General features: G+C 34.7%; 1 protein-coding gene across 1 annotated transcript in view; it reads left to right on the forward strand.

The window, feature by feature from the left end:
* HCRTR2 (hypocretin receptor 2) overlaps positions 1-24,300 on the forward strand; it is a 107,655-nt gene that overhangs the window by 72,206 nt on the left and 11,149 nt on the right. Inside the window, exons 3-4 of the mRNA XM_060615782.3 lie at positions 2,989-3,232; positions 10,234-10,349. Coding sequence (XP_060471765.1) covers positions 2,989-3,232; positions 10,234-10,349 — 360 coding nt within the window. The remainder of the gene's footprint in view (positions 1-2,988; positions 3,233-10,233; positions 10,350-24,300) is intronic.

Here is a 24,300-nt window from a genome sequence, read left to right on the forward strand (position 1 = left end):
TCAGATGAAAACCACGAATGGGTCACAAAAATAAAATTCAGTATTTTTTGTTTGCTTGTTTTGAGATTAATAGTACATTGAGCAACAGAGAAAAATATCCTCATTGGGAGAAGAAAACAGTAATAAAGGGGTCATATGGTTTTGCATGAAGACGCTGGGGGAGATTATAAATAGCACAGAATTATAATATTTTACCATCTCTTGGTTTTAATAACCACCCAGGGAAAAATTTGAGGGGTTCTCTTAAGTTTCAAGATGGCTTCACTGGTCCAGAATCTTCTTTTGGATGAGTGAGAAAATTTCATGCTTTCTCTGCAAACCAGAAAATTCCTGAGCGAACACTGGAATGATAAGAGAGGGATATGTCACCCTATAGTTGGTACAGTCCTTCTCTAATACACAGCGATAACTTCTTATAGACCAGGTATTTCAGACTCCTCTGTGAACATGAAAGAACAAATTGGATGCAGTGTGTACCCAGTGAGTGATGCAGGGCATGGGTCTCTTATAAAGTTATTGACAGTACTATTTCATACAGCACAATTTATTAGCAAATCCTACAGTGATGGAACATTTTCATTTCCTGAGAGAATCTGTCTGCTTCTCTATCAACACTGCCCAGTCTAGTCAAGACCTCAGCTTATTCTCTCCTCTATAGGCCAAGGGAAAACCACTGGGTAACCACAAAATCTGAATCAGGTAAAAAAACTATATATATATATATATATATATATATATATATATATATATATATATATATATATATATATATATATAAAACTATATAGTTATAGATAGATAGATAAATAGATATATCCATTTATTACCTCATTCAGCATTGGTTCTTTATGAAAAGTTATAAATGCACAAAAATATTGGTGTACTGGTAAAACTACTATCTCCAAATTTTCTCAGCATTTATTTCCCATTTTCCATAGAATTTCCCCAAATGGTATGAATAGTATCAATGAGCAATAAGCCATTCATTCAGTCTTGAGTAGTTGTTTTTCCTTAGTTGTGATATACTGAAACTGATGGCTTTGTCCTTTACATGAAACTTGCATCCTACTTAAAGTTTAAAAACATATTACAAAAAACATCCAGCCAGATTTTAAGGTTATTCAGTCATTCAGTTTAAGATTCTTTGGATATATATATACACTAATTTTCTATGACTTACATGTTATTTTTCTTCTAATTAGAATACAGTATAATACAATACAACCTTTAGGCTTATGACCAATAAACAATAACACTTCGGAAAATGCACAAAAATCTTAAAAAGCTCACAAATGTAATAAAGCTTAGCTGAATAATTCAAGTGACCCTTTTGTATCTTTAATAATTCTATAAATCCAAGACCATTAACATTTACTGGGCTATTTAGTGAATAATTAGCATAGATTTCTTAGAGAATTATAACATATTTAATTCTCACACTTACAGGAGCAGTTGACTACTTTTTCAGAGTGACTTTTTTTTTTTTTTTAACTGCAGAAGAAGGTCTGCACAGGACGTGTCAGGAAAAGAACAAAGCCAACTGAAATGGAAGTGGTGGGTGGTGGGATAGTCTCCCCCAATCTCTTTGTCACACTTTTCTACTTTCCAGTCTATTAGCTCCTGTATCCAAATCTGCAGTGTGGCAAAGTTTCCAAGTCTTTTTTTTTTAATTTTTAAAAATTTTAAAGTAATCTCCATACCCAATATGGGGCTCAAATCACAACCTGGAGATCAAGAGTCACATGCTCTACCGACTGAACCAGCCAGGCGCCCCCAAATTTCCACTTCTACTTGCCATGGATCTCTGATGTCTTTTTGTCATAATTATATGCTAGCATGGAACAGATTCATCATCTACGAAAGCAAGTCTCCAGCATTGCCCTGACCACAGGGTACCCATAGTATGGGTGAAAGATCAAGCACTTAACAGTGGAAGTTCACATCATCTTATCTCACTTCCTTTCCAACATTTATAATCTTCAATGGATTCATTCTCAAATGATTTGCTATCAGGTTGATTTAATCTAATATCAAAGTCTAAATGAAAAAAGTACCCAGATGTGCCCTCCTAGAAGTGAAGGTAGCAACACAACTCTCATTTGTAATCACTTACGATAAGATGCAATTTTATACCTCCTGCCAAGAAAGTGTTGTTAATGGAATGCTAGTATGTATTATGCACCAGTAAATACAGTACTCTGTGCTGATGGAGTCTGCTTTGGGTTGTGACTCTGCACCTCCCCCACTCACACTCTGTCTCTGTCTCTCAAAAATGAATAAATGTTAAAAAAAATTTTTTTTAAGCATCACTTGTAGTGGTGTTAACTATACGGAAATCTGGACTAGGTGAACCTATTTGAGTTTGAGAGGCCGGTTGCTTATACCACCAATAAGAGAATAATGGTGAGGAGACCCATACAGGATTCTCTTCAAACATAACTCTTGACTTTGCATGCAACATGCTAGAAATGAACCAATGCACAAATAGCTTTGTTATTTGAAAATATGTACTACAGCATCCATAATTTTAAAAATCCTAGTTAAATGCAATTGCAATCAGATTTCTATATATTTTAAAAGCTAAACATGTCATTGTCTCTATAAGTGAGAGTTTTCTAGTTCAAACTAAACATATATGTTCTATTTTGTTTTTCAAAAGTATTTTTCCCCTGCCAATGCAAAGTTGCAAGATAAAATGATGACAGTAATTACTCAAAGAATGCCATATTACAAATTAAAACATTTAGCATAAAATGATTGCAGCCTTTTCATATCACCTTTTTCATGTTTCACAGGAAATATGTTTTTCTCTCTGATACATTTTATATAGTACTATTATATTTTTTAGGGAAAAAACTTGCATGAAATATTTTGTCACCACTTTGAGTCTGATTAACTGCACGGCCCTTTCTAATGTGATAAGGATACAAAGAATGGATCCATTTAACACCAAGTGCCTCTCTTGTCCTATGTTCTTTCTCTCTCTAGACCGTGTCAGTGTCTGTGTCTGTTCTCACACTGAGCTGCATTGCCTTGGATCGATGGTATGCAATCTGTCACCCTTTGATGTTTAAGAGCACAGCCAAGAGGGCCAGGAATAGCATTGTCATCATCTGGATTGTCTCCTGCATTATAATGATTCCTCAGGCCATAGTCATGGAATGCAGCACCATGCTCCCTGGCTTAGCCAATAAAACCACTCTCTTTACTGTGTGTGATGAGCGCTGGGGCGGTAAGTACATTATGGGCCACAGGCTGACATTTATATGACAGCTGAAAACTAAAATTTTGATTTGCATAGTCATTGTGAAGCTGGCCTTGTATGTTTTATTGGCATCTGTTAATAAAGTATTGCAAAAGCACAGAACCCAAGTAGAAACCCAAAACAGTTTCACAGAATAACTCCACCTACCTCTGTCTTTTGGAAACGTTGATGCACGGTTATCTAGTTTTCATATTTTACGGGTAGAGAATGAATGGAAGGACTTTCCCTAAAATTTATATTTAATTATGCCAGCTTTTCTTAAATTCTCTAAAACAATAAAAACTCATTTATACAATCCAAATACATATTCCAGAGTGATTAACATTTTACAAGACAGTACAATGTTATATTGCCTCAAGTGCCAAGTTCTTTAATGGGCTTCAGATACAACTGGGAATTTTCATTTTAAAACCATGTCCTGCCTGGAAACGTGACTGGAGTTGAGTATATAGACTTATGCTCTTCTCTAAGTCAAATTATCTAAATTTGCTGTGTTTATTCATAAAATATTAAACTGATAAATTATCACATAATGTTTTCTGATTTAAGAATTATATTAATTATGTGGGCACCTGGGTAACTCAGTTGGTTAAGCGTTCGTTTCTTGATTTTAGCTCAGATCATGATCTCACAGTTTGAGGTATTGAGTCCTGCGTGGAGCTCTGTGCTGACAGTGCAGAGCCTGCTTGGGATTCTCTCCCTCCCTCTCTCTCTGCCCCTCCCCTGTTTGTGTGCACACATGCACATGTGCACAACCCCTTTCTCTCTCAAAAGAAACATTTTAAAAAAATTAATTATGAATCCTTTTGGTTTCCAATCTGATATACATGGCAGTTAAATTTATAATTTTTAAAAAAAATTTTATTAATTTTTGACAGAGAGAAACAGAGCATGAGCAGGGGAGGGGCAGAGAGAGAGGGAGACACAGAATCTGAAACAGGTTCCAGGCTCTGAGCTGTCAGTACAGAGCCTACCTAACCTGGGGCTCAAACCCGTAAACTGTGAGATCATGACCTGAGCCGAAGTCGGATGCTTAACTGACTGAGCCACCCAGGCACCCCAATCTGATATGTGTGGCAGTTAACTTTAAACAAGCAGAAGTTTGAAGGCCTTATATTCTTTTGGTTCAAAACTCTCAGTGAGAGCCTTTAAGGTTTTTCTGTAATAGTGGAAACACTTCTATCAATACCTGATGATGGCACAAACCTGGACACAGCAAGGAAATCAAACAATACTGCATTTTAGTATAGCATGTACTAGTTACAAAATTATTACATTAAATTTGAGGAAAACAATCTGTTATCTTCTGGGTAAGTATATAACAATGGCCCATACTTAGGAAGTTTAAACATTAGGAAGGAATTTGTTTATTAGACAGATGTACATTTATGTATATTAGAAAATGTATCAACGAAAACAGTGTACCCCATGGATTGCTTATGGGTCTGGTATTTTAAAGTATTTGAATCTTTGAATTTATATTATTTCCTACCTTAATACTTTGATTGGAACACTGAAAAGAAAAAAGTCAGGAACTAAAAATTTAGGCATATGCTTTCACTCTAACAGGATAAAAATTAAAAGGCACTGGGATTACTTTTCATCTATTATCCAAAGACCCATAGTAACTAAAATTGCACAGTCTGTGGTGTCTATTGTCCCAAATATTAACTAGCCATTTTTGAAATTGAGGTTTTCCCTTCCTTTCTAACATTGTAATTCATTTGCTATATTTTCTCTGGATCATCTTCATTTTCCCCCAAATTTCCTTATTAACGATGCAGACAAAAACAAAATGAATGGAAAATTCCAAAAGGGTAAGTCTATTTCTTTAAAGTCTTAAGTCCCATTTATTTAATGTTCAAACAACATCTTGAGTACTTAGGATATGCCAGGAATTATGCCAGCCTGGAGAGAAATAGACTGCCTATGGGAACACATTGCAGGGAGTGTGACTGAAAACCAAACAAACAAATGTTTATAATGTAATTAGTATTTCAATATACTTGTATACAAAGTGCTAGGAACCCAAATGAGAGAACAGACTCAGCCCTGGCCATTTGAGCAAATGTTTACAAAGGAGCCGCTAACATTTCAGTGAAGAATTGGAGGAGAGATTCTCCAAACAGGGAAAATGGGAAAGGGTGTCCCGGAAGGGAGAAAACCCACACAATGAGAACTATCCCTGAAAGAAGAAAAGAGGGTATTGGACCTGTAGTTTCTGCAATGTAAGGGTATACAGTCTAAAGAACTGAGTTTGGAAAGACTGGTTTGGTGACCAATTGTGACATGTCTCTGAGGCAATTTTTATACAATGAGTTATATTTGGAAATCAGTCTAAGATCTCTTGATCAGAATGCTTTTGTTAATTAATGAAGAAATTGAGCCATAAATTATTTGCAGATTATGAAGCAAAGAAGTACATGTAAATTTAAGCTTCCAACTCAAAAGTTGGATTCTTTAAGCTTGTGAAAATGGCACAAAGATTAAAATACCTACCTTTAATCTAACGTGTCAGTAGTATTTTCTCTAAAATATTTTAGTAATTAGTTTATACATTTGTAGACTGCTTTGGTAAGATTTTATTTCTTTTTTTAATGTTGCCCTGAATAATCAAGCAGCATTCACTTTCATTGACAAAAAGATTCTGGAGCTAGGGAATCCTGTCATTAATTCTGATTAAATAAATAGCCACATCACTTTATAATTACTTTGAGTAAAAAATATAAATATCTAAAACTCATTTCAACCTTTAGTGTTTATTATCTAGCGCTAGCAGAGACATTTTACTAAAAAACAGCAACTGCTATTGAATATTTAAAATTCTAAAAGCCTTCAGAAGTAATTTAGGGAAACTATTTGAAAAATGATTTTATATTAGTCCACAATTACTTAACATGATTATAAAGGCTTAAGTTAAGCCATACAAAATTGAGTTTACCATCCACAAAATCAAAAAATAAAATTTATGAAATTAACCTTTTGAATATTAAATGAAATTTTAAATCACTTAGTGTTTTCAAGAAGAATATGAAAGAATCAAAGTGAGCTCTTATCATTTTGACCATTAGACATCTCTTTCCCTATAATAATTTTTACATAGCATGACCTCTTTATATAGGCTCTTTAGAAGTCCATGGTCAACTTAAAATGTTAAAACTCAGACACATGTGTGATAATAGCCGGCTAAAAAGACTATAGGAAATTATATTTTATAGTGTTGGCTCTCTAAAGTTCAAACATCTTTAAAGTCTGAAAACATTTAGTCCAATTTAAAAAAATTGTTATGAAATATCTTCTATTTTAGATTAATTTGTGAACTGTTTTTCTTTTTTTATCCAAAGTTTAATCAATAACATAGGTATAAAAGCAGACAGTGATATCATAATTGTCCTACACCAATATATTACGGCATAGAAAGAGCCAGTGAACAGTGTGATCACTTGATTCATATCTATCAAATCACTTTTAGGAAAGTCTTGCAAATGCTATGTCACTTGTGGTGCAGAATAACTGAGAACTCTCTGTCTCAGTCTTACTGAAAATATTACCATAAATATTTAATATTTTGTGGATAAGTTATTTCTGCAACTCATTATATGTATTATTGCCGATGGCTTGTACCAAAAAAACAAAACAAAACAAATAACCCACAAGCCATAACTTCTGGAAGGCACACTCAGTACTCGAAACAAATATATTAATATTTATTTAAATAATCTTTAAAATGTCTTTGTATATGTTACATTCATTCACACTTCTGAAATTATTCCAGAATTATATACATCGTTTCTTGATTGCTTGATTTGTATATGCAGTTTCACAGAACATATTCTATTGGAAGGAAACTAACTTCTTTTGTGCACTCAAAGATATAATTGTCTCACCATTCATCCAACACTTAATGAGTATGTCTTGTTTGCCAAACATTTTGTAGACCTTGGGGGATTCATAATTTCTCTTTTCTTGGATCTCACTGCCAAATTCTTGTTTGGTGGTCTGAAAGAAAATAATAATGGAGTCCTTCTTTACAGTCAAACTAATTATAGCACCTTGCCTATTGTAAGATTTTGAAAAAATATATATGTTAAATTTCAGTATACATATATGTTCTCTCTCTTTTTTTTTCTCTCTCTCTATATATACATATATGTGTGTGCGTATACACACACACACACACACACACACACATATAACATTTTATTAGAGAGAAGATAATAAAGATTCAAGTAAACTTTATGGATTCATAAACTTTGAAAAGACAGTCTATATGGAATATTTGGGAACTTTAATCTGTTGGTCCATTGAGTCCCTGGTAGGTATAACATTGTAGATTATAGATAATTAGATTAGCATGTTGGCTCAATAATACACCTTAACTCACTGAGATTAAGTCTTGCCTTGTTAACATAGGACATTATTCTTTGATCTCTGATTTTGGGGACTAAATAAAGATCCACATTTTCTCCGTAATTATTGGTTTGATATATATGCAAGAATTTATTCAGATTGTACCTATTTATTATTTGAGGAGAGACACTCATTTTGAATGGTTGCCAATCTTTAAGATGTTGTTTTATAATATGAGTGCTTGAGTGCAACAAATTTCATGTAACTACATTCTAGGTTATATATAAATGTCTTGAATACATAGAAGACATTGTTCATCAAGTGCAGAGAGACTTCAGAGAAAGTTTCAACACATTCAACTTAAAATTCCAATGGCATTTATAAGTTTTCAATTAGCTTAGACCCTAAGTATGGAATGAAGAATGTTAAGACTACCATGTTTCCCCAATTATCTATAATAATCTTTTTATTAAAACAATCACTCCCAGCTGGCAAGTGTAATTTCACCTGATCAACTTTTCTCTGTGTGGGTGTTCATTATCATACTATGCATTTACCAGCCAATTACATATTTTACCAACTATTTATAAATATACCCACTACAGAATGAGGTTTCTCTCCCATCTGCTTAAAACCCAAACTGTTATCACAGTGATGGTATCCATAGTTGCAATTAAAAAAGGAAAATATTACCTCTCAAATCTACTCTCCTTCACTCAGGTTAGCCGGAGGTAGACCTCAAACATCTGTCAGCTTCAAAGATGGGAGCCCATGTGACACCTTCAAAACAAATAAAAGTTCAAAGGCACTCAGGTGCCTGGGAAGTGTCCAGGTCATCCTCCACTCCTCTGAAATGGGCTTACCAAATACTGCGCTGGTTGTGGCACTTCAAAGGGAATGGCTGTTATTCCTCCAGTCACTGCTCAGATTCTATCACTTTTTATGTAACTGGCCTGTTTTATGGGATAAACTTAAAAGGAAGTTAGAAACACATGAGTAGGTGTGAGCCAGTTGGGCCACAGAAGAGCTAAAAATGACACCCCAAATCAGTCTCTTGATTGCTTTCTACCAGAAGCACAGGCACCCCGCTGTCCCCTGTGAAGATTACAGTGAAGAAAAACATCTACCTGAGAAGATGGAGTTTAGAAAGAAAAATAAGGAGACTGTTAAACTCAGCCAACTCTAGAAGACAAGGTGATGGACTCAAGATTGTGGAGAATAGTCAACTCATAGATATATTTAAAACATATTCAGTAACAATTAAATGAATGATTGTTCAATGAATATTATCAATTATTGTGTTCATCTTCATAGTTACTGTTGGTTAATCCTGACTGTAAGTTGTCCTTACCACATTTGATCACAGAACTGACTCTTCATGCTTCTACGTGCCCTTTCTGAAGCTATGGGGGAAAAAAAATGCATAGAGGTGATAGCATTATCCCTCAATAATAGTATGGAACTAACCTCATTGCCAATATCAAAGCCAAATAAAGCTGCTTAATTTTTAGAAATGAAAAAAAAAATTAAATTTGTATTTTGTTAGCATTCAATTAGAATTATATCTAATTACTGCATTTAGTATCCGTGGAATCCATGTAGGATGCATTCTATTTCCTGTTTTCCATTTAAGTAAAAGTAACTGGATCACTGTGATATATTCAAATACAAGTATGGGAAAAATATCCTTCAAAGCATTTAAAAAGTCAGTAGGGACTCCTGGCTGGCTCCGTTGGTGCAGCATGTGACTCCTGATCTCGGGGTTGTGAATTCGAGCCCCATGTTGGGTGTAGAGATTAAAAATCAAATCTTTAAAAAATAAATAAAACAATTAAAATTCAGTAATAAATATATTTAGAAAAGCTAAAAATATATATTAAAGCACAATGTTATTTATTAATTGAATAATTGACTCTTTAATAAAGGCCCAATCTGTGATATGTATCACCTGTGTACCTAGACTTAATGGCAAGAAATCCCTACAATCCTAGAGGTGCTCATGACTAAATCAATGAGATAAATATTAAAAAAATTGTTTAAAGATTAAGTAAAAAAACCTTAAGAATATCATTTTTATTAAAAGTGCGTTGCATACATATATATACATACAAACAAAATACTGACAGAGAAATTTTATATTGTTCTGATAATCAACAAAAAGAATCATGAAATGTTTGCTGTGTTTATTTTTCCAAAAACTTTCCACATTCGTACATGGGGGTACAACTGGAATAGCTTCCCATTTCTGCAGAAACTTATAAAGAGAAAGAATCACTTGTTTCCTATTGCGAATTTAGTATAGCGCATTCCCAGTTGATTTTCATTAATTAGCCTAGATAACTTATTTTTGATAAATGAATGCTTGACTTTGGATAGCCAATGTTAACACACAGTAAGAAATGGTTAGTTGTTATTCCTTTCTGAGTACATTAAATGAAATTAAGACTTCACATTGTGTGTGTGTGTGTGTGTGTGTGTGTGTGTGTGTGTGTGAGACATGCCAGTGAAGTCATATAGAAGTTAAATGTGTACTTGGAAGGCAAAACATTGACAGACATACCTTTAAAAAAATATGTGAATTATAAAACCAGATTTCATTATTTTGGCTTTCATTTCAGGTGAAATTTACCCCAAGATGTATCACATCTGTTTCTTCCTGGTCACATATATGGCACCACTGTGCCTTATGGTGTTGGCCTATCTGCAAATATTTCGTAAACTCTGGTGTCGACAGGTACGTGATTTCAAATGATTTCTTTATGCTTTGCTTAGGATGTGCTCAAAAGTAAAAGTGAAGAGTACACTGAACCAACATAATATGCCTACTGAAAGACTGTATTCTAAAATGTTGAGGCCCTAACCATGGAAATATGCCTAGGCAATTTTTTAGGGTGATATTTAGGGAATGTGCTTTATGAACTGCCTTAATGACTTTAAATTTTAAAGCACTGTGATGAATTGATTTGATTTTTGTCTAGGATTCATATAAGTTTTACTTTGTCAAATAAATAACGAAAAATTCTTTAAAGTTTCCTGAGACTGTATGTAAAGAATGTTGTCGTCTTTATGAGATTTATGTAGTACATTTTTATTATATGGGTTAAATCTCCAACTTCAAAGATCTTATTAATATTATTTTAGCACAGTAGAGAGTCAGGCAGAATTTAGAATTTTAGAAACTGTTTATAATACTGATTGGGGATTATTGTAACTTGTTAGGTAATTTTGCTCTCTCAGTGAGTGTATTCATTCTCTGTTGCTTATTCATCATTTATTGTATCATATTTCTTTTGCACACATATCTGATAAAAAGCTAAAAGCCCCTGTCCACATCACCGATGAATTCATAGACTAGAGGAGGGAAAGAGTCAGATGCAGAGTGAAAATCATCTTCATAAAGATAAGCCAGATGATCAGAGGAAGGCTTGGTGGATGGGTATGGTATCTAATTCAGAGCAGGAAACGCTTAAGTGGAACCTTGATGATTCAAAGTAAATCAGCAACAGATACATGTAATGGTTTATAAAAGTTTAGACAATGGGTATAGCTTATCCTCTTATACATTTTACCTTAAAATGCCACACCTCTTGGAAATGTATCTCTCTCTTTCTCTAAACTTATTGCCAGCACTGAGAGCTCATCAGGCTTGTGGAAAGCCATACTGTTAGTCTGTTTGCTCTTATGTATTTTATCCACTGGGAAGAATTTACTGGACCACACTAATTCATTAAAAGGATTCCACAAAGCTTTTCTTTGGTCTTTGAGGGTGAGTCTTAATTTGAGTATCCTTCAAATTTTGTTAGTCAAAGCAATTTTTCAAGATATCTTTTACTGGTTGAATATGAGTCATGGTTGCATTTTCCACCCTGTGTCTTATAATTCCAACTTTTTTTTTCTTTTCCTCTGTGCAAAGAAACAATTTCTTTTATAATCTTAAAAAATGTAGCTGTTACCAATATTTACGATCATTCTGACCTCTAATTTTTCAACTAAAGTAACAACTGTGTACCCCTGTATAACATGAGTGTTGTTTTATAGGTCCCAGTGATGGTTTCCTCAACACTCTCCACTTGGCCTTGATATCACACATTTTAGGGTGCTTGTTACTATCGTGCCCACTTCTTGGTAACTGTTATTATGCTAGTCAGTATTTGCTACATTATTCTGCTGTTAAAAAACAATCTTAAAATATGTGGCTTTGCAGCAAGTTTGTCTCACTGACGTTCCATGGCAATAGTGAGGATGGGCTGTGGCTGTGTTCTCCTTGTCGTCTCATTTCAGAACTCAGTCTAAAGGAACAGCACTTCCTGGGACATGCCATTCTGGAACTGAGGGAAAGGGCAAGGAATCTGGAAGAAATATGTACTGTGTCTTAAATATTTGCTTTGAACTGGCATGTGTTAAGTCTCCTCATACTTCATTTGCCAAAACAAGTCTTGTGATTAAGCTGGACCATGGAGAAGGGAAGTATCCTACTCTCACAGAAAGACACTGCAAGTGAAAAGGCAGTAGGAATCTTCTTACAAGCTGAGTGAATAATTGGAATGATACAGTACAGAGAATTCAAAACCACAGACTCAGGGTCAGGACTACATGAGTTTAAATTCTGAGTCTGCAACTTAATACATGCATGAATTTTGTCAATTTTTTAAAATTTCTCTGCCTCTCTTTCATTATCTTTAGAGTGGGGTTGCATAGCATCTACCTCTCAGAGTTGTTACACTTATTTGATGAGTTAATTCAAGTGCCTAGAGCACAGAAAGTGCTCATCAGTTAAAACACCTTAATGGTATATACTGTTAATCGTCCTTTCAACGGAATCTGCTTATATATCTAAAATAACAGGCATGTGTTGAATCCATGTATATGATGACTTTCTTAAATAGATCTCTTTCACAGTGCTTTTAAATAACATTAGAATGACATTTTTTATTTGTCTATCTGCTCTACTCTACAGATGAAGATAGTACACTCTAGTCTTTATCTTATATCCCACCAATTGGTAATATACATAGAACGTATCTGTTGCTGAATAAATACTTTGTAAGAAAAAAGTGAGTAGAAAAATAAGAGGAAGTTCTGGGAATACTTAGAAAGAAGAGAACATTGGGGAATTCATTGCCCAGTTGTTCAGAGAACAATTCATGGAAAAATTGGAATTTGAAATTTTTCTTGAAAGAGAAAAAGCTTTTAATGAGTATGTAGGAGTAAAGATATTTTAGATTTCCATTGAGATTCTTGACTAGAAATATTCAGTGTTAAGACAATCCCCTACTTCCATATTTTTTCTAGTAATGTGCATTACATATAATAGATGCTTATATTGGCTTATTCATTTATTTCCAGATTGACATGACTTTAAAACTCCGTGGGGTACCTAAATCAGTATTGTTCATCATTGAATCCCAAACACTTAATGGTATGGTATCTTGCACAAAGAAAGTAATCCAAAAAATGTTGAATAGATAACTACCAAACTCCAACCAGTTTTTTTCTCCATTATTAAAGCTTATAGTTCTTCATTTCTCAAACTCTAAAGTAAGTTCAAAATTGTATTGCAGGTTTAGAAATAACCTACATTCTTTTGATGAATTGTTCTGGTTAGCACAAACCACATGATCTAGGAGATTTGCAGTAAAATGCTTGGGCTGTGAAACTAAAAACATTTACAAAACAGATTGGAATGGAAAATGACAAGTTCAGCTGAGCTCACTTTAGGAGCCACAATAAAGTAAATTAACCCCAAATGGGTGATTATGTAGAATTCTGCTCGATCAACTCTGAGTTTCCAACTGTTAATGTCTATAAACTGAGTTCCAAGGCATTATGTGTGCCATAGGCTACATCAAGTGAGCCATCAAATGGAGGGCCTATCTTATTTGCTTAACATTACAGATGCATGGAATCTGTTACATACTTTGGAATTTCTAAGTGTAAGATTATTAATGAGTAAAGCATGCGACCTTGTCTGACTTTCTCAAGAACTTCAATCTTCATTAAATGAATTAACTAATGCTTTGCAATAATCAATGACTTAAATTCTTTCTTGATAATGTGACTTAGGAAATTCATTCAGTCTGGAGATTCTACAGAGGCTTCTCTAAGCCTCTTCTTTCTAAGACCTGTTTAATCTTAGCTTATATGACTCTATCAGTGTTCTTACTAGTTCTAGGCTGCGATAATTCAACACTTAAATTATAATCATCATGGGAACTCATGTTAACTCATTCCAAAAATATTTATTAAGCACCCACTATATTACTGGTACTGTGGGATGAACTTGGAATGAATCATACCGTATCTTTGAGTCTGAACTGAATTTCAATTTACCAAGGACTATAACTTTGAAAAAATTTTCCTGTCCCAATTTTTATCAGTCTTTTTACTATTCTTTGTTATTCAACATTCGTCTAAGAAAACTTAAAATAATTAATTTTAGGGGATGACAACTCAGTCCCATGTGAGAAAATAGACAGCAAATTGTAATTGAGGAGGCAGAATCAAAAGGTTATACCTCAAGTCCACACAGAGAAATAAAGAGCACTAATGAAAGTAACCACATAGGTAAATACAAAAGAAAGTATAAATATTTGTTTGTAATACTTTTATTCTCCTACTTGACTTAAGACACAATAGCATAAAGCAATAATTATAAAACTGTATAGATTCAGCTTATAATGTAAAGTATAATTCAAAGGAAAGAGAAGGGAATGAAGCTAGATTGGATCAAAGTTTTTATACACGATTGAAATCAAATTTCCATTAATCCAAATATTGTTTAGGTTGCTAATTGTAACTCTCAGGGCAACAACTAAGAAAATAACTCAGAAGACTATTGTGAAAGAAAAAAAGGAAGCAAGAGCATTAAAATGGTATACTAGAAAATATCTATTTAACATAAAGCAGCAATGGAGGAATAGAGGAACAAAATAGACTTGATATATACAGAAACAAATAGCAAACTGACAGATATAAATTATTCCTTTTCAATAACTAAATTAATGTAAATGAATAAAACATGCCAGAGATTGACAGAATAGAAAAAACAAACATAAAATGATACAACTGCATGCTATCTACAAAAGACACATCTCATATTCAAAGACACAAATAGTTAAATATAAAATAGTAGGAAAAAACATACTATGCAAACAGTAACCAAAATAAAGCTGAAGTAGCTGTAGTAATATTAAAGGAAACTTTAACAAAAACTGTGACTATAGGGATGCCTGGCTGGCTGTCAGTAAAGCATGTGATTCTTGACCTCGAGTTTGTGAGTTTGTGCCTCAAACTGGGTGTAGAGATAACTTAAAAATAAAAATCTTCCAAAAAAATTGTGACTGGGGGGGGGGGCTGGGTGGCTCAGTCAGCTGAGTGTCTGGCTCTTGATCTTGGCTCAGGTTGTGATCCAAGGGTCATGAGAGTGAGCCCCACATTGAGCTCCACACTCTGGAGATTCTCTCCATGCTAAGATTCTCTCTCTCTCTCTCTCTCTCTCTCTCTCTCTCTCTCCCCCCTCCTTCCCTCCCTCCCTCTCTCTTTGTGTGTGTGTGTGTGTCCCCCTGCTCTGTCCCTCTCTCCTGCTCTTGCTCTCTGTCTCTAAAGTTAAAAAAATTAACTATAGATAAATAAGGATATTTCAAAATAATAAGTCGATCTATCAGGAAGTTATGAAAATTATAAACTTGGGGTGCCTGGGTGGCTCAGTTGGTTCTGCATTTGACTCTTGATTTTGGCTCAGGTCATCACCTCATGGTCCATGAATTCAAGCCCTGCCTCAGGCTCTGCTTGGAATTCTCTCTCCCCTCCCTCTGTCTCTCCCCCACTCACACACATTTTCTCTCTCTCTCTCTCTCTCTCTCTCTCTCTCTCTCTCTCTCTCAAAAATAAGTAAAATTTAAAAATTTTTCTAAAAGAATTATAAACTTAGCAAATGAAATCCACAATGCATGAAGCAAAAACAGAATTGAAAGGAGAAATCCACAATTCAACAGTAATAGTTGAAAATTTAGTACTCCTCTTTCAGTAATGGGTAGAAAATCTAGGAAGAATATTAACAAGGAAATAGAAGACTGGCACAAAACTATCAACCAACTAGACCTAACAAGTGTCTACAGAACATTCCTTCAAAAAAAGCAGAATGTGCATTCATCAAAAGTGCACATGGACTCTTCTCCAGACTAGATCCAATGATAAGCCATAAAGCAAGTCTCAGAACACTTAAAATAATGGAAATCATAAAAAGTGCATTCTTCTACTATAATTGAATTATATTGGACATTAATCAAAGACAGAAAATGGGAAATTCATTCACAAGTATATGGAATTTAAACCTTTCACTTTTAAATAACCAAAAGGTAGGGGCGCCTGGGTGGCTGAGTCAGGCTTCTGATTTCAGCTCAGGTCATGATCTAATGGTTCATGAGTTTGAGCCCTGTGTCAGTCTCTGTGCTGACAGCTCAGAGCCTGAAGCCTGCTTTGGATTCTGTGTCTCCCTTTCTCTCTACCCCTCCCCTGCTTATGCTCTGTCTCTCTTTGTCTCTCAAAAATGAATAAATGTTAAAAAAAAAAAAAAGTGTTCTGACCATTAAAAATAAATAAATAAATAAATAATCAAATGGCAAAAGAAGAAATTACAAAAGAGCTTAAAATACTTTGAAATAAATAAAAATGAAAACAATACATCAAAACTTACGAAATTCAGCAAAAGAACTGTTTGGAGAGAAATTGATAGTTATATCACCTATGTTCAAAAGAAGAAAGATCTCATATCAATAAACCAACATTCCACTTTTAGAAGTTAGAAATAGAAGAAAACATTAAAGACCAAAGCAAATAGTAGGAAGGAAATAATAAAGCTTAGAGTGTAAGGAAATAGAATATGGAAAATAATAGATAAAAGTCAATTAAACTGAAAATTCGTTCTTTGAAAGATACTGACAAGAAAAAACAAGAAAATATTCAGATCACTAAAATCACAAGTACAAGAGGAACATCACCACAAATGTTACAGAAATAGAAAGGGTAAGGGAATGCTATGAATAATTGCATGCTAGAAAAGATAGTAAAAAGATAGCATAAAGTGGACAAATTCATAAAAAGACACAAACTACTAAAATCATCTAAAGTGGAATTAGAAACTCTGAATAGACCTATTATAAATCAAGAGATTAAATTAGTAATAAGAAATTTCCCACAGAAAAAGCCCACTGGCTTCACTGTTGAATTCTACCAAATATTTAAAGGACAATTAATACCAAACTTCCACAAACTCTTCCAAAAAGTAGAGGAGAGAACACACCCCACATCATTCCATAAGGCCAGAATTACACTGCTATTAAAAGTAGGCAAAGATATCACAAGAAACCTACAGACTAATATACTTAAGAATACAGAGTAGTATACTCAACAAAATACTAGCAAACCATACCTGATATGTAAAAAAGGTAATACAGGATGATGAAGCAGGATTTGAAAATCAATCAGTGTAATACTACATTAATAGAAGACAAAATCCACATGATCATGTAAGCAAATGCAACAAAGCATTTGACAAAAAAATACCCTTTCAAGATAAAAGCACTCAATCAACTAGGAAAAAAAAAAATAGACTTCAATTTGATAAAAGGTATCTATAAAATCCTACAGCTAACATTATATCTTACAGTGAAAGACTGAATACTCCCCTGCTAAGATCAGGAACATGACAAGGATATCTGATTTTAGCAGTTCTATTTAATCTATTCAATATTGAATAGAACTATATTCTACCCAGGTCAGTTAGTCAAGAAATAATATTAATAATAATAAAAGTCATCAAGATTGAAAAGTAAGAAGTAAGCTCTCTTTCTTCATAGAGTACATGAACTTGTACATAGAAAATCCTAAAGAATCCACATGCAAAAAATTAATAAACAAGTTCAGTAAGTTTTGAAAGTAATAGATCAGTAAATAAAAATTAGTTTCACGTCTATAAACTAGTAAAGAACAACCTAAAACTGGAATTAATAAAATAATTCCACATAAAATAGCACCAAAAAAGTAAAACAGTTATAAATTTAATAGAATAAATGAATAACATATAAAAACATTCAGGATCATTTAAAAATTAAAGAAGGACTACATAAACTACATAAATGAAATGACATTCCATATTCATGGAATGGAATACTTAATATTGGTAAGATAGAAAAATTCTTCAAACCAACCCACGGATTCATCCCAATCCCTATCATACACCCAGCTGCCTTGTGGATTTTTGTTAGTTTTTTTGTTTTTGCACAAATTGGCAAACTGTACTAAAATCAATGTGGAAATGAAAGAGACCAGGAATGGCCAAAATAATCTTCAAAAAGACGAAATTGGAAAAGTCACTTTTCAATGTGCAATCTTATAAAACTTAAGTAATCAAGATAGTGTAGTATTTGCATACAGATAGTCATATAGGTCAGTGAAATAGAATTCAAAGTCTGCAAAAAACCTTGTGTATTTTGTTTTGTTTTAATACGAAATTTATTGTCAAATTGGTTTTCATACAACACCCAGTGCTCATCCCAACAGGGGCCCTCTTCAATGCCCATCACCCACCCTCCCCTCCCTCCCACCCTCCATCAACCCTCAGTTTATTCTCAGTTTTTAAGAGTCTCTTATGGTTTGGCTCTCTCCCTCTCTAACTTTTTTTTTCCCTTCCCCTCCCCTATGGTGTTGTGTTAAGTTTCTCAGTTTCCACATAAGAGTGAAAACATATGGTATCTGTCTTTCTCTGTATGACTTATTTCACTTAGCATCACACTCTCCAGTTCCATCCACGTTGCTACAAAAGGCCATGTTTCATTCTTTCTCATTGCCAAGTAGTATTCCACTGTATATATAAACCACAACTTCTTTACCTATTCATCAGTTGATGGTCATTTAGGCTCTTTCCATAATTTGGCTATTGTTGAAAGTGCTGCTATAAACACTGGGGTACATGTGCCCCTATGCATCAGTACTCCTGTATCCCTGGGGTAAATTCCTAGCAGTGCTATTGCTGGGTCATCGGGTAGGTCTATTTTTAATTTTTTGAGGAACCTCCACATTGTTTTCCAGAGCAACTGCACCAGTTTGCATTCACACCAACAGTGCAAGAGGGTTCCCGTTTCTCCACATCTTCTTCAGCATCTATAGTCTCCTGATTTGTTCATTTTAGCCAGTCTGACTGGCATGAGGTGAGATCTCAGTGTGGTTTTGATTTGTATTTCCCTGATGAGGAGTGACATTGAGCATCTTTTCATGTGCCTGTTGGCCATCTGGATGTCTTCTTTAGAGAAGTGTCTATTCATGTCTTTTGCCCATTTCTTCACTGGATTATCTGTTTTTTGGGTGTGGAGTTTGGTGAATTCTTTATAGGTTTTGGACACTAGCCTTTGGTCCGATATGTCATTTGCAAATATCTTTTCCAATTCTGTCAGTTGCCTTTTAGTTTTGTTGATGGTTTCCTTTTCAATGCAGAAGATTTTATCTTGATGAGGTCCCAGTACTTCATTTTTGCTTTTAATTCCCTTGCCTTTGGAGATGTGCCAAGTAAGAAATTGCTGCAGCTGACATCAGAGAGGTTTTTTCCTGCTTTCTCCTCTAGGGTTTTGATGGTTTCCTGTCTCACACTCAGGTCCTTTATCCATTTTGAGTTTATTTTTGTGAATGATGTAAGAAAGTGGTCTAGTTTCATGCTTCTGCATGTTGCTCTCCAGTTCTCCCAGCACCATTGTTACAGACACTGCCTTCTTTCCATTGGATATTCTTTCCTGCTTTGTCAAAGATTAGTTGGCCATACTTTTGTGGGTCCAATTCTGTATTTGTATTCTATTCCATTGGTCTATGTGTCTGTTTTTGTGCCAATACCATGTTGTCTTGATGATGACAGCTTTGTAGTAGAGGCTAAATTCTGGGATTGGGATGCCTCCCTCTTTGGTCTTCTTCAAAATTACTTTGACTATTTGGGGCCTTTTGTGGTTCCATATGAATTTTAGGATAGCTTGTTCCAGCTTCGAGAAGAATGCTGGTGCAATTTTGATTGAAAAAACCCTTATGTTTATGGTTAATTGATTTTTAACAAAAGTGTCTCACAATTCAATGGGGAAAATCATAGTCTTGTCAGCAAATCCTGCTGGGATGACTTTATATACTCAAAATAATGAAATTAACATCACCTTTCACCATATATAAAATTTAACTCAGAGTAGATTGTAGACTTAAATATGAGAGTTAATACAGATCTTCCTCAATGTACAGTGGGGTTACATCCCAATAAAGCCATCATAAGTTGAAAATAACCTAGGTCAAAAATTCATTTAATACACCTGACCTGTGTAAAATGTCATCACTTAGCCTACCCTAATTTAAATGTGTGAAGAACACATATATTAACCTACATTTGGGCAAAATAATCTAACATAAAACCTATTCTATAGTAAAGTGTTGGCGGGCGCCGGGGTGGTTCAGTTGGTTAAGCACCCGACTCTTGATCTCAGCTCAGATCATCATCTCACAGTTGGTGGGATGGAGACTTACAGGCTCTGAGCTAACGGAGTAGAACCTGCTTGGGATTCTCCCTCTCTCCCTCTCTCTCTCTCTCTCTCTCTCTCTCTCTCTCTGCCCTTAGCCTGCTGGCTCATGCAGACACTCTCTCTCTCAAAATAAATAAATAAATTGAAAAAAATGAAGTGTTGAATATTTCATGCATTTATTAAATACTGTACTGAAAGTAAAACACAGAATAGGTTTAAATGTATCAATTGTTTACCTTCATGACTGTATGGTTGACTGGGTGCCCACTGCCACTGCCCGGAATCATGAGAGAATATTTTACCACATATTAATAGCCCAGGGAAATATCAAATTTCAAATTTCAAAGAACAATTTCTACTGAATGTGTATTACTTTTGTACCATTATAAAGTTAAAAAAATCATAGGCCAAACCATTGTAAGTCAGGGGCCATCTCAAAACCTTAGAGGAGAACACATTCATTGTAAGACTGAGGTCAGGAATCATTATGACCTTGTTTTAGACTAATGATTTAAATTACGCCTAACCACAAGCAATTTTAAAATTTTAAAAATTTTTAAAAATTTAATTTTTTTTTTAAATTTAAAATTTAAAAAATTTAAAAAATAGATAAACTGGATGTTATTGGAATAAAAACATTCGCACTTCAGAGTATACCATGAGGAAAGTGAAGAGGTGACCCACAGAATCGGAGAAAATGTTTGCAAATCAAATATATGATAAAAGACATATCAAAAATACATAAAGAACTCTTATGATTCAACAATAAAAAGAAATAACACATTAAAAGTGGGCAATGATTTTAATAACATTTTCTTCAAAGAAAATAAAGAAATGGCCAATAAGCACATCAAAAGATGCTCAACAATGTTAGTTATTAGGAAAATGCAAATCAAAGCCACAGTAAGATATCTCTTCACACTCAATATGGTGGCTAAAATAATTTTTTTAAGATAACAATTATTGGTGAGAATGCAGAGAAATTAGTACTCTCATTATACGGCTGGTAACAATGGAAACTGATGCAGCTACTTTGGAAAATGGTTTGGCCATTCCTCAAAATCTTAAAGGATTACCATGTGGTAGCAATTTAATCCCTAACTATATACCCAAGAGAATTGAAAACATGTCCACATAAAAACTTATACATTGTTGTGCATAGCAACAGCATCAATAGCAGTCCAAAAGTGGAAACAAATCAATGTCCATCAATGGATGAATGAATAAACTAATTGTGGTATAGGTGTACAATAGAATATTATTTAGCTATAAAAAATAATGAAATATTGAAATACTACAATATGGGTGAATCTTGAAATTATTATTAAGTGAAAATAGCCTGACACAAAAAACTACATATTGTATGATTCTGTTTATATGAAATGTAGAGAATAGGAAATTTTATAAAGCCAGAATGGTTTGTGTTTGCAGCGGGTAGTAGGATGGGGAGATAGGAAGTGACTGCTAAAGGGTTTGGAGTTTTATTTCACGGTGATGAAAATACTCTGGAAGTAGACAGTGATGGGGTGATAATTGCACAACTTTGTGAATACACTAAAACCTACTTAACTGTACCCCTTAAAAGGGAATTTATGGCATATAAATTATGTCTCAAAAAATATGTTAAAAAAAAAACAACAAAAAAACAAGAGTTTGTGAATTCGAGCCCCGTGTCAGGCAGGCTCTGTGCTGACAGCTCAGAGCCTGGAGCATGCTTCAGATTCTGTGTCTCCCCCCTCTCTCTGCCCCCCCTCCCCCCCCCGCTCACTCTCTCTCTCTCTCTCTCTCTCTCTCTCAAAAATAAATAAACATTAAAAAATAGAAATAACAAAAAGTGATTTTTTTAAAAAGTAACTAAATATGGAGGGAATTCTTTTACGAAGTCTTCTGCTCAAACTCTGGAGAAGGAAAAAAGGTTAAACACACAACTCAACATGTTGATGCAATGAGAATATGTAATGGGAATTATCCAAAGGTTGTTTGTGACTAAGATTTTAAGGTCCATAGAAGTATGGAAGCATGAGAGGACCTATTCAGTGAAAACCATTTGTTGGATTCCAGGAAGGGAAGGGAAAGCCAGTTTCTACAAAGAGCTAATTGGGTGATGGAGTCATGTTGAGAGACAACACATCTGGGGATGGACAAAGGACAAGAGCCTTGAGTTCGAGGGTTGGGTGAGAGAATCAGGGACAACAATTATAGCTGCTGTTGTCTGTAGCAGGGTCATCTGTAGAATCTGCAAGTAGAGCTATTTATTGCAAGATTGAGAATGAAGTCAAGAGATGGGACAGATTCTTATCATGAGGAATTAGCATATACATCTAATCTCTAGGAAGGCTGTGCTTTGGGGAGCCTGGGTAGCTCAGTCAGTTAAGCTTTCAACTTCAGCTCATGTCATGATCTCATGGTTTGTGGGTTCGGGCCCTGCATTGGGCTATGGGCTATGTGGAGCCTGGAGCCTACTTCAGATTCTGTGCCTCCCTTCTCTGCCACTCCTCTGCTTGTTCTCTCTCTCTCTCTCTCTCTCTCTCTCTCTCAAAAATAAATAAACACTTAAAAATAAATAAAAGAGCTGTAGCAGGATTAAAAAAAAAGTCATGGAGTTATATGGAAAAAAATGTCTGTGGGTCTTAGAGCCAAATCATTTTCAAATGGTAATGTAAAAAATAAGAAAAAAATTCCATTGTTTTTGCCAGACACACAGAGGAAGATAGAGATTATTGCTTTATATGAGATAGCATCTACCAAGCATCAGTTGTACTCTATTATGATAAAATGGGTAATGAGCTAAAGGATAGAGGAAAGGTAAAGAAGAGTGTCCTCCTGGAGTGGGCATTTTTAAGGACTCTCATCCTAACTCTCAGACTCTTCCAGATGTTAACTTAACCCTTTGCTCCTCCTGCTAGCTAAAATGCATGACATTTTTATTTGTCGACTCCTTTTTCTCACCACCTTCCATGCCCTGATCACTTCCACTGATCTCTGAGCCCACTTTATTCTTATTCAAATCCTATCACTCCACTGAAACATCTCTCAATGAAGTCACCAATGATTTCCAAAAAAATGTTTCCCTAAGGATTTCTTGCTTGATCATTTGCCAGCATTGAGCAGTGTTGTTCGTGGCTTGTTTACGTACCACAATTTCATGGCCCTCCTCTCTGCCTTTTTCCTTCTCTGCTTTGAGTAGTTATACTCCCCTTCCTGGCCATTAAGTGACTCTGTACTGGGTTCCTTCATAACTGTACAGCATTTCATAAACATTTTGCAAATCTGTGTTTCACCTTTCTCAAGAAAATTGCTGCTTTTTTGAATGGGATTGATTGCATTTAATCTATGGATCCCTTGGAGGAAAATTGACATATTAATAACTTTAAGTTCCAATTCATTGACATGGTGTCTCTCCCCATTTATTTATCTTTTTTGATAGCTCTTGACAACTTATATAATTTTAGGTATACATATTTTGTCCATGTATTGTTAAAGAATAAGATTACTTGTTCTTTCCATTTAAACTCATGTTATTTTGTAATCGAATTTTCCAGTTGATTATTACTGGTTTATAGAAGTTCTTTTAGGTTTCCCAGACCTAATTCTAATGTTTAGGGTGTGGTGTTCTGATACACACAACACCAATTTCAGCAATTCTGACACTATCTACTTGAAGATAGATTCCATGTGTTTTAGGGTTCAGTCCTACAAGACTGCTCTCCCACTTATCACTTTAATTTTTTTAAGTTTATTTATTTATTTTGAGAGACAGAAACTGAGTGAGCAGCAGCAGAGAGAGGGAGAGAGAGAATCCCAAGCAGGCTCCATGCTGTCAGCATGGAGCACAATGAGGGGCTTGAACCCACGAACCGTGAGATCATGACCTGAGCCAAAACCAAGAGGCAGATGCTTAACTGACTGAGCCACCCAAGCACCCCTGCCCCACTTCCCACTTTAGATGCCAGTCACAAGCCCCAGGCTGTGACCTGTGCTTCTGACTGACAGACCAACTACAGATTGGGGATTCCAATGACCTCCTCCTCAGATTGTTTTAATTTGCTAAAGTGGCTCATTTTTGAAACACTTGTGTTTACTAGTTTATTAAAGTATATGCTAAAGGATACAAATCAACAGGCAGATGTAGAGATACAC

This window comes from Panthera onca, chromosome B2 (genome assembly GCF_046562875.1).
Source record: "Panthera onca isolate mPanOnc1 chromosome B2, mPanOnc1 haplotype 2, whole genome shotgun sequence".
Lineage (NCBI taxonomy): Eukaryota > Metazoa > Chordata > Mammalia > Carnivora > Felidae > Panthera > Panthera onca.